Raw genomic sequence first — 12095 nt, forward strand, 5'->3', positions numbered from 1 at the left:
ATATATATCTGAAGTCAAGACCAAAAAAGACAAACCTACTGTCTACAGTTATATGAATCCTTTTTTAAAAATATGATCTGTTCCTGTAATACCCACCATCACAAACAAGCAATATTGTTAATAAAAAGTATACTCAGATTGGCACAGAAGCCCAATAAATATATGTTTTGGTTTAAATGGTCGCCATGCAGAATTACCGGTCAGTTGATACCTTTTCCAACTCAGTGGTCATTAGGCACATTTACAGTTAATCAAAGTAAATAAATCCATATCAAGTACAGCGGTTCAGTTTGTATCCTATGTCGCAGCCTATTCAATATCCTGAGCCATATATTGTGAAAATGAGAAACCTCGCACAGAGATATTGGTGTTTGTAGTTGGTATGCGACAGACGGCGGTAATTTGAAATGGAATGAAGCCCACCAATGGACACTACTAAACAGTAGTTGAACACACCCTCAACACACTGCTCTTCCCTTACCTTCTGCTATCAAACCCCGATAAAAAGCTTTATTTTTCAGGGGTAAATAATTCAATCTAATGACCTTAACATTAACCAATCATATTGTTGATATGTCTGGGACACTTCATGTTTTTGTGTTGTAAAATGTTAAATACATCGTTCAAAGAAAACCTGACATTCGGCATATTTGGCATTGAGTCATGGGGTCGTGGGTAGACTAATGTAGCCACTTCCACTATTGTACAAAACAGCAAAACAAAACAGATTTCTCACAATGGAAGGGGAAATAATTAATCATTTTAAAGAGTTATCAAGGACACTTTCAAGTTTTTGTGCTGATAAATGTTGAGGATATAAATAAAATCATCAGTGAATTATCCGGTCTGCCCACAAGACTAAAGGCACAACAGGCATAAAATCTCCTGGTTAAAAGTTGAGTAATATAGCAAATGAGAATGGCCTGGAATATAACAACATCTATTGCTTCAGGTTCCTATAGGGATGATAACAGATGTTTTTCCAGTGAGTGAGCTTATTGGTCAGTACTCTGGGCTGTTGGCAGGTTTTGATTTGATCCTCTAATGTTCACATTTTTTTTCCATTTCTGAAAGCAAACCTGTGCCCTTGGGTACATCCCATCTGAAAATCAATCCAGTCCATCCTCATTAAGGCCGTTACAGATCTATTAAAGCCGACTGACAGCTGGATCATCGCTTCAGATGACAGTTTATCTAAAAACATCTTTCCTCTCTCTTCCTCGCATCTTGTCCTGCACCTCTCCTCGTGTCTTCAGCAGGAGGCACTAAGCTGCCAGTGACAGAAACATGGACGCAATTAAGGAAATTGAGATATAACCAATGTGGGTCCTCACAAGAGTAGAAGTTCAAATGTGTGAGCCTCCAGTTAATCTCCTTACATAAGCGCTGGTTTAATTCACTTTCCTGTAATCCCTCCTCCTCCTCGTCCTCCTCCTCCTGACATTATGTTTTAATCCACAGATGATGCCATCAAAAATGCGTTTTTCCTTTTTAATTTGTTGGAAATATGCAAGTCTATGAACTGACACTGTTATGTTTGTTTCGCTTGTCAGCCCATTTAAATTGTTCTGTTTTGATCTTTTGTACATTTATAGTTTCATAGTTGAATGTTGTAACTACATTATTTACTGTAGTTGAATTGCAAACATTGAATATATATATTTTATTTTAACACGGACCCTAGGAAGAGGAGACGGAACAATAAATGATAATAAAAAAGATCTTTAATAAATTGTCTGCTGATCGACTGGACTGATTGTTGTAGCTCTAACTTAGTCTGAACTTTGACGTGTGTCTGTGTTAATGTTGGTCACTCTGACCCCCGACCCCGCCTCCTCCATGTGATGTCATAGAAGCAGAGAGAGAGAGAGAGAGAGAGAGAGAGAGAGAGAGAGAGAGAGAGCGAGCAGTGGTCAGACTGAACCTGACTTCACTTGTTCTTGTTTTTCTTTGACGTTTAGTTTTGCTGTGATTGAGTTTGTTTCTTTATGGATGTAAACATGATGGAGCTTCCTCACAGCAGCCTGAGCAGTCCGAGCTTGCAGCTGTGTGACAGGGAAGGTCAGTGTGTGCTCTCATTTATACACCGCATTCATCATTTTAAACTATTAACAGTCTGATTGGAGCCCTAAATACACTTTTATGCATAAAAGTCCTACTGAACTGTTTTCAACCAGGCAGTTTTAAGCTAAATGGTCTTTATGATAAATTTCATTAGTTTGTTTGTCAGCTGACTGTGTTTCTAAATGTTACTGTAAATAAATGTCATCAGAAAACATTAATGTCTTATGAGGGTGTCAATTTGGAAATAATACAAGTAAAAGAACTGAGCATGTTTCTTGAATTTAATTTTTTTAATATATCAAACTAGTAAATGCTTTAAATTGAAATTGTTCTTTTAATTAAAAAAAAGTAGAAATGCTGTTAAGTGCTGCATTAATTAAAGTGACCTAATAATTTGTGATAAGAACTCTGTCCCCTTTCTGCCTTCACTCTGATTGATGATCGATTTTAGTGTGAATATTAACAATTAATAAGTTAGATTAAACTATTTTATTTTGCCAGAAAAATCTTTATTTCATTCAGTAAATCAGCAGATTCTACATGTCAGCAGTAAATATCTGTGTCACTGCTTTGTTTTTCTCTTCTCAGCTCCTATATCTTTTTTTTCCTTCTTTTTTTCTTTTTACTGTCATCTGACTGTCAACTGTAATACTGTTTGATTGATTCTGATCATTTGTCCCAACAAATCATCTGGACTTAATTCTTAGGATATCCTTATTAATCAAGACCATGCCAGCGAGCTCTGCTAAACCTCCCAACTCTGCAGTATGATCAACGACTATGGCAGTTATTGGAAATGCGTCACACAAGTAGAGACTTAACTATTGCAAATACGTACCCTTTTTTAATCTCAGTGTGTCACTTTCTGTTGTTGGATGTTATCGCAGAGGTGACTGAGGCGTTCAGGGGAGTCAGAGCGAGAAGGAAACCAGCCGCTCTGTTGGTTCTGTTGTTCAGATGAATCCTGCTGACATCCGGCTCTAGAAACTTGATTGTGATGAGTTAATACTTTGTCAAAAGCACAGTTTGGCTTTTTAGTGAGGCCCTTAAATAACAAAATGTTAAATTTATCTTCAAAGTAAAGGGTAAAGGATAAAATTAAAGGGGAAAATTGGACTAGATTTATTTGTTGTACATGCGCCAACGAAACCTGAGCTGTGACGAGAGCATGTCACATCAAACTGAAAGAATGACACTGAAATGGAAACACAGAGATAAATGAAAAACTAGTCATGCATTAGAGAAATAAATAACAATGAATCAGTTATGAGGAGGACAGCAGCAGGGGGACATGACTGGAAGTGACTCCTAGTTGGAAGCATTGACTGGGGACTCGCTGGTCCAGTCCGGTGCTCAGAAGCAGGCCGAGTGATGGAGGTTTCCCAGGATCTGAGGCTCTCCTGTGGGCTTCATTGTCTCAGTCTCTCCTTATGTCAGACTCCATAAAGATGTTTCACCTGCAGTGTAGATTTAGATCAATACAGCTGTTTGTTTGTTTTTTAGGTTTGAGTCAGTACTTTTGGTTCCTTCTCCTCTCTCTCAACATAAACATTTAAATCAATATATGTGTTTCCATCTTCTATTTATCCTTGGTTGACTTGGAGATTGAGTCATCTGTGGAAAAAATGAGGCAAAGTGATATACAATACATGTTCTATATCTATAAATGCAACATAGTACCGTAGTTCGTTTTTTTCATGCCAGTAAGAAACTAATACTAATAACTTCTTTGTTGACACCCATTTATTTTATTCTACATTTTGCTGTAAATGCTGTAGATGCTGCTTTCATTTAAATGTTTGAATAGGATCAGTTGTTTTCCCCACAAGACCTAAAAACACCTCTGGATACTGAATATCACATTTGAATTCCCCTAATTAGTGTTTTAGTTCTTATGTCAATCTGATATTGTATTTATTATAATGAATCAGATTTCACTGACACATATTATTGTCAACAGAAACTGCAGCGTTCATTTTGATATTTTTCCACACTGCTCATGATGCCAGCAGCTGAACATATGCAGAGGACTGAGGATGATGTGAGGCTTTATTCTGAGTTGTGCAGCACCTAACAGACTCTGCAGCAGATTAGCAGAGATTAACATCAGGCTCACGCAGTGTGCGTTTGGCCGTCTCACATCAGCCTCGCTTGTTTGTGCTGTAAAGAGGAAGTGAGGGGTTGTAGCTCACAGGAACTGTTTTTGAATTCCTGCAGACCCTCCCAGCCTCCTCCTGCTGTCTGAAGAACATGATCGACAGGAGGACACACAATGGGATAGTTAAATTATTTTAAAACTGTTCAGTTAGTTAGTGTTGACAGTCGGCAGATAAAATAATGTCTTTGGTTGGATTTCTCTATTTAGGATTTCTTGGAATTTTTTTAATGGAACGGTCCACCACAGTGCCACTTATTATAAATACATAATAATAATAATAATAAATGTAAATTCAGGTGAGCCATAGTGCAGGACAAGTGAAGAGGTTCATCAGTTTCTAGAAGTTTTCCTGCCTCTTTTTCTTTGTGGTCCAAAATCTGGCAGCAGCTTCAGTGTGGTGAATCTCACGGAGGCTAATTATCTTCCCATAGTAGATGAATATACGCCTCACCTCCTCCATTCACTGGCACGATGGAGAGAAGAGGAGGGAGGAGGAAGGAAAGTCAGCGGGGGAGATTCTTTTTCCTTTCCTTTTGCTGTGTTTAATGTGTGGAAGTGGTTGTGAACAGCACAGGGGAAAAAATGAGTGTTTTCTTTTCTTTTTAGTTGTTTTATAATTATTGAACCTTTCTTTTACCAGGTTAGTCTCAATGAGATTAAAATGTCTTATCCAAGAGTAGCAGCAGAACATAAAACACAACATCACAAAATAAGAAATGTAGACAATAGACATTTCAAAGTGAAGGTCAAAATGCTTGGAGAATACCATTATCAATCAAAACATTTGCAAGTTTGTACAGACTCACAACTATTGACTTGACAATGCTTTTAAACTCTGTATATGAGACTAGGTCCTGGGTGACTGAGATGGGCCTTCTTGCCTGTGCCATGTTTGACAGACATAAAGACAGTTAAATATGATGGCAGTCTACCTAAAATTGCCTTATAGATAAAAAAATATATATATATATACCAGTGGCTAAGCCGACAACTTGACAGAGAAGATCATTTGACTTTTCAACATGATGTACAATGATGAATGAGGGCTACACAGTTTGTTATAAACCACAACGCTACATGATACACAGTTATACCATAGATCAAAAGTAAGTAAAAATGTACAGTAAATAAGGATGCCTGTTAGATAACAGCTTTTTGTCTGTTTCTCAGTGGAGTCTTTGATGAGACACGATGCTGTCACTCGAAAAGAAATAATATGTAGGAAGCAGAGTGTTCTCAGGATTCTCTAAGGTTGTAACGCTGATTGATTTCTACATTTATTTTGTCTTTAAGCCTTAATTAGTGATCACTATGAGATCATTAGAGTGAATATTATGCTGACATTTTGTAAACAGCCCAGTTGTCAGAATAAATTGATGTCAGTAAACATTTCTGCCAAACACAGATCTGAATCTCTATGTTTAAAAACGTTTATATCAACATTTCTACAATATGTATGATAGGGAAAGTGAAGTAGCACAGATGACATTTACATGAGCTGACTTTCATATATGCAGGAGGCCGGTTGGGTGGTGGTAAGATGCCACCTCGAGTTTTAACCAACAAAACTGAGACGTCAGCACATTTGACAGCAGTTTGTTTTAGTATGGTGCCTTGGCAAAAGTTTTTACTGCGACAGGATGTCTAATAAAAGTTAATATTGCAACACAGCTAATACACTATGATAGCTTTGATTAGCTCATTCAATTTTGCCCTTTTAAATTCTGGTATGAAATATCTTCCAGAAAAGTAAAACTGTCTCCATTTTTTCTGGTGTGTTTTTTTTCCGTTTTCCGGTTCACAATGATGAGGAAACATCAGATGTGAGGTATATCTGAATGAAGGCAGTTTGTGCTGCAGTTTGAACACAGCCTGAGACCGTCCTCTGTCCCCTCTCCTCCTCAACAGGCTCCTTGTTCAGCCAGCGAGGTCTCTGTGTCTCTGCTGACTGAAGCCTTTTGTCCAATGACCTCGAACTCTGGAGAGAGCAGAATACAAGGAGGGAGGGATAAGAGGGCAGAGAAAAGAGATGAATACAGAAGAAGAAACAGAGAGGAGTAAACACAAGTTTGACTCAGAGCAGGGTGAAAAAGACATTAAATCATCCTGAAAACATTTTCTGCATGTTTGTCTGTAATGACTGATCACTAGATTTGGGAGGTTTATTACTTCAATGCAGTACTTTCATTTCCAGTAATACAATTAAAGTAATTATGTGAAAGTTATACAATAAACCTTTTTCATATTAACTTTAAATGAAAAAGGATAAAGTCATAATTTTGTACTGAGTATGCCGATTTGTGTTTGATTGGTTGAAGGAATGAAGTCACATCTTGAGTTCATTTACACTGCGTCCAAAATTGCAGCAGCACTACACATTGTGTACTATCATTCAACGTATTGTTTTGCAATTTGCAAACAGTAACATATACCTTTTCAGATGCACTGAGCTGTTATTATCACATCACTTCCTGAGTGATGTGTAACCATCATAACCCAAACCAACTATGGAACTTAGAAGAGTGAAACGTCACTTGAATTGAGGCGTTACAGATGTTAGACCAGAGCTGGCTCGATCGCTGGCCGCCATTGTCTGTTATGTTTATGCTGTCGCCATCACTACTGCATTGCATATTGTAATATATACCCAGAAATAATACACATTTCTCATAATATTGGTTTCATACTATTGTTTCACATACTGTTTTGGAGTGCTAAATAGCGTGTTAGTATGTACTGTGACTTCCTTTTATACGCAACACAAACACATAAACAATGGAGGACATTGAGGCGATGGTGTACTTGCTGCTGTATGAGACTTTCTGTCTCACACAACGCAAAAAAATGTAGGTGTATGTATGGCTGTATCGCTGTTGTTGGTATTTAAAAATGTTGGGTTTGATTCTTCTTGTGTGGGACGGCTCATGACTCTTCCAGCGACAACTCTTCTGACCAATCAGTGGCCGGCAGTCTGTTGACGTCACATTTAGTATCGGCTCGGCTCGCTTGGAACCTCGACAGAGCAGATACTAAAAAAGTAGCAGGTACCAGGTACTTTCCCTGATGGAGACGCAAAAAAACACGAGTCGAGGCGAGGCGAGTCGTGCTGGAACTGTGTAGTGGAAAAGCGCCAATAGTCAAGCCATGCATTGACTCATTTAATTTGGGGGACTTGATGCTACCAGAGGTCAGAAAAGTCCACAGAAGTTGGTAAGAACAGGTCCTGTAATGTAATGGTAAGTGACATGGCTCTGTTGTGGAATGTGATTCGGGGTCAAAATTATCTGACCCTCAGTGGGTTAATCTGTCACTGTGCTGTCCAGATGATAAAAAGCAGCAGTGCCTCCTCCTCAACACACACACACACACACACACACACACACACACACACACACACACACACACACACACACACACACACACACACACACACACACACACAGTACACTCACTGCTGTCTGACAAGAGCAGAGTTTATAAAGCCTCTGACATAATCTTCTTACATCATCAGTCAGTGGATGGAGACCAACAATATTCCAGTGCTGAACGTTTGCTCTTCTTAATCTCTGATCTGCTGCAGTTGGTGTTGTGTTTAAAGGACTCATATCCTATCTGGAAAGGTTTTTAGGGTTGTCCGTCCTAACACTTGCAGTATTTGCAAGGAGTCAAATACCTACTTCTGTGGTGTGTTTCCTGTCAGTGCCTGTGAAGAATGCTGTGTGGAGTTTAATCAGAGCTCCAATCACTCAATCAAATATAAAAAATCAGGGTCAGACACTTAGTTAGCTTTATTCATTTCCAAACAGCACTATAATTACAGTCACATTAAAGTAAATTACAGATAAAAGAGACATAACATTATTTTATTTTCTGTTAAGTTGAAGGAACATATTTCTCCAAATAATTGAAAGAATCAGGATTAAAACTGATGCAGTGAAACAATGTATGGGTTTGAATGAGTCTGTAGGATTAATATGTGAGTGTGTTTTCATGGGTTTTAAAAGACTCCAAACTGACTCTTTTTTGCAGGCACAGAGTCTGCAGACAGTGGCATCGGGGATCTGGACGACCTGCCGGTTCCCCAGCAGATCCGCATCAGTAATATCACCTGTGATTCATTCAAGATCAGCTGGGACATGGACAGCAGAGGCAGAGAGAGGATCACACACTACTTCATCGACCTAAACAAGAAGGAGAACAAGGAGTGCAACAAGTTCAAACATAAGGTTGGCATGACAAGATGGCAAAGAGTGGAAAAATCTGATTAAACTAATTGCTTAAAGCTACCCTCCGATTTCATTCGTTTCCTTTGTGGCAAAATAAAGATGGCAGTAGCAAAGTTCTGTGGAAATATTCTTGTTTCGGTCTTCTGCACTGCCAACCACATGTCTGATGTTTTTTAAGTGATTGAAGTATTTCTGGTGTTGTCGTCTGTTTCCGAGGTTGTTAGTGGAAGTAGACCAGCTGCCATCGCTGCAGTGTCACCTGCTTATAAACCAGTAAAACAATAAATGATTGTAAATATTTACCCTTTTGCCAAGAAATCTGCCCAGGAGATCTTGAAGAATAATATATAAGAAAGAAAAGGTTATAATCTACAAAATGTTTTACAGATTACTAGATATCCACAAATTCTGCTCCATGAAATCTATTTAACTTTCATAAAAACCTTATTCTGAGGACCATCCATAGACCACTAAAGACTTCTGCCTATGTTTTCTACAAAAAAAAAGAAGTAAATTGCAAATCATGTGTTGCAGGTTTTTTTTAGAATTAATTAACAATGACAGATATCACAGAGTTTGACTACTTAAATTGTAAGGTAGCAAGGGATTCCTGCTGGGGCTGTAATTCTCCATTGTGTTTAATATGAATTTTATAATATTCTTATAATTGTTTTCAAATTTAAAATGTATTATTTACAGAAAGATTAATACAAGATGATGTCATCCGGCAGTCAAAGTTCAAGCAATGGAAAACCATGTGGAAAACATGATGGAAATATGTCTTTTCAGTTTGTTTTAATGTATTCATTTGAGGAAGATTACTTGTTACTTGACTTGGTTAATCACAATAATAAACAGACTCTAGCAAAAGGTAAAGACAAATGTTTTATTTCTGTACGGGCTTTTCCATAATGTTGAGCCCGTCTACACTTTTATTGGATATACATTTCACTAAGTCTTTTGCTTTTTATCTACCCAACCTAAATTGAGAATGCACATAAAAAAGGACGATGGAAACATGCTTTGACTGAAATGTTGCAGTGAATGATTTTAAACGTGTGAAAACACCCAGAGCACTCTGCAGCTGCTTGTGACTTTGCTCTTCATTTCAGGATGTGCCGACTAAACTTGTGGCGAAGGCGGTTCCCTTGCCGATGATGGTGAGAGGCCATTGGTTCCTGAGCCCTCGGACCGAGTACACTGTGTCCGTCCAAACAGCTGCCAAACAACCGGATGGAGAATACTCTGTTTCTCAGTGGAGTGAAATCATCGAGTTCTGCACCGCAGGTTCAACAAAATACTCACAGTCGATCATCCCACCCCCTTGTTCCCTTGACTTTATGTGTACTGACACTGCCACAGCATTCTCTGAATGAAAAAAGACATTAGCATAAATGTATTAATTTGTTTAATATTTAAATCCTAAACTGCTCTTCTTTTTCAGGTGTGTCTATCTGAAGCATTTAGTGTGCAATGTGTTGATATTCAGATGCATATACTGTTCATGTGTCTCCAGATTATTCTACAGTCCATCTGAACCAACTGCTGCAGAAAGCCGAGGCGATTGCCGCCAGGATGCTGCCGTTCACTGTCTTCTATCGTAACCAAGAGAAGGAGTATTTCCAGCAAGCCAGGTGTGTGTGTCCAGCATCTTCAGTGAAGTCACACACTTAATATGTGTTCAGCTGTGTTTTAACCCTAGTGTGTGTGGTGTGAACAGCCCCTCTTATCGCTCCAGGGACGCTCAGTGCTGCCGCATGCTGCCGGCGGTTAAAGACAATAGTGGCAGCCACGGGTCACCCATCAGCGGCAAACTGGAGGGGATCTTCTTCAGCTGCAACACAGAGTTCAACACAGGAAAACCTCCCCAGGACTCCCCATACGGACCCTACCGCTTCCAGGTACAGTATACCTGAAAACGCTGTTCACACTAACTGAGACTCGACAGGAAAGTAATTACATTATTATCTGTGATGTTGAGTATATAATAATAATAATAATAATAAATATAATAATAAGTCTGAAGCCTCAATCCCATTTACACTTAAGGTCATGGTTTCACATGGCTTCCACATGGCTGTAAGTGTCTGTTTGAGATAAACGTCATCATCTGCCCAGGTCACTGAGGGTAATAAACTCTGTACCACTTCATTAGTTACAAATTACTATGGCATGACATGTTTAAAGTTGAGACTATATGCATGTTAGATGAAAAATTCAGGGGTTGATGTCTTGCACTTAAACTGCAGGACATTAACACCAGTAATGAAACCATCCAGTTAAAACACTAATAACTTAAGAACAGCACTTATAAATACATATATACACTACATGTGTGCATATTTACCTACCTCTTTATAAGTCAGATTCACAGCACTGCCCACCATGAAAATGTGAAACACTGAAAGAAGGGCCATAATATACTTGGTGGAGAGCAATAAACTTAATCAATGCTGTCACCTTGTGGCTAAAGTTGAAACAGCAAATAAAACCCTGGCAGCCCACTTAAAATCTACAATACATTTTGCACATCCATTACAACAACTTTGAGAGCAATTATAAGCCTAGTGGATATTATAGTTATTATAGTTAGATCCTATAATCCCAGTTGTTCTGGGATTATATTCACATTATAAAGAGCATTTATTCATAACACAGAAAAAACAGTAGTGTGATCAAATCCTCAAAGACAAACAGTTCTTCTGCATAATTTCAAACAGCACAACTCAGCTTCACACTGCTGTCAGTGCCCTGGCCAACATGCTGAGTCTGTTAGTAATACATGTGGATCCTAGTGTGAATGTACTTAGTGTTACATACATGACTCCCTGCTGAATAGTGGAAATGTTTGTATAGATTGTTTTATGTCATAAAAATTAAAATTAATGACCAGTGATTGTTTATATTTGTTTTTGTACAGATCCAAGCAGACGTCCTCTTTAACCGGAACACCAACATCTACTTTGGGGATTTTTACTGCATGTATACATCATATCACTATGTTATTGTAGTCCTAGCTCCTGATGGCTCCAAAGGAGATGCCTTCTGTAAAGGAAGGTTACCAGCTCTGGACAGATCCAACAACTGCTTCCTAACCTGCACTGAGGAAGACAGTGGCTCGCTGTCTTTCCATCATGCCCAGGACGTCATACTGGAGGTGATCTACACAGAGCCGGTGGATCTGTCTTTGGGAACGGTAGCACAGATCAGTGGGCACCAGCTCATGAGCCTGTCCACCTTCAATGCCAAGAAAGATCCCAGCTGTAAAATCTGCAACATTAGTGTGGGACGTTAGTCAGATTGTTTGACTGATAACCAGCTAACCTGCTTATCACTGACTGGAAAGTAGCTAACAAGCTAATAACTTAGGTCCCACTCTTCATGGAATGACTGGCTAGCTAGATGCTAGCAATCAATACATTTATTTTTTTAACTTAACATATTCTATTATATGATTTTCTAAAATATTATTTCACAGTGGTCATCCACAATTAATTGAACTATAACTTAGAAGTGATCTAAAGCGTGACAGGAGAGGGGAAGGTACTCAGATGGTTGTGATCAGCAGCCTTTAGATGCTACTAAATCCTACAGAGTGATCTTTTAAAGAGCTAAAGAGTTTATGCTTGGGTTTTTTTCTCAGTGGT

The 12095-nt window shown here is 38.6% G+C and overlaps 1 protein-coding gene across 2 annotated transcripts; it reads left to right on the forward strand.

The window, feature by feature from the left end:
* The first annotated feature begins 1985 nt into the window (after positions 1-1985).
* On the forward strand, positions 1986-11855 carry LOC134003535 (phytanoyl-CoA hydroxylase-interacting protein-like). Of its 2 annotated transcripts, none has more exons than XM_062442767.1 (6): positions 1986-2061; positions 8252-8448; positions 9561-9735; positions 9965-10082; positions 10169-10349; positions 11369-11855. In XM_062442767.1, the coding sequence occupies exons 1-6, from the start codon at positions 1989-1991 to the stop codon at positions 11741-11743; spliced, it is 1119 nt and encodes a 372-aa protein (XP_062298751.1). In that variant the 5' UTR covers positions 1986-1988; the 3' UTR covers positions 11744-11855. The 2 variants fall into 2 exon arrangements, with proteins under 2 accessions (XP_062298751.1, XP_062298754.1); XM_062442770.1 differs by having other exon boundaries at positions 10187-10349.
* Positions 11856-12095: the final 240 nt, after the last annotated feature.

Source organism: Scomber scombrus, chromosome 21, assembly GCF_963691925.1.
Source record: "Scomber scombrus chromosome 21, fScoSco1.1, whole genome shotgun sequence".
Taxonomy (NCBI): domain Eukaryota; kingdom Metazoa; phylum Chordata; class Actinopteri; order Scombriformes; family Scombridae; genus Scomber; species Scomber scombrus.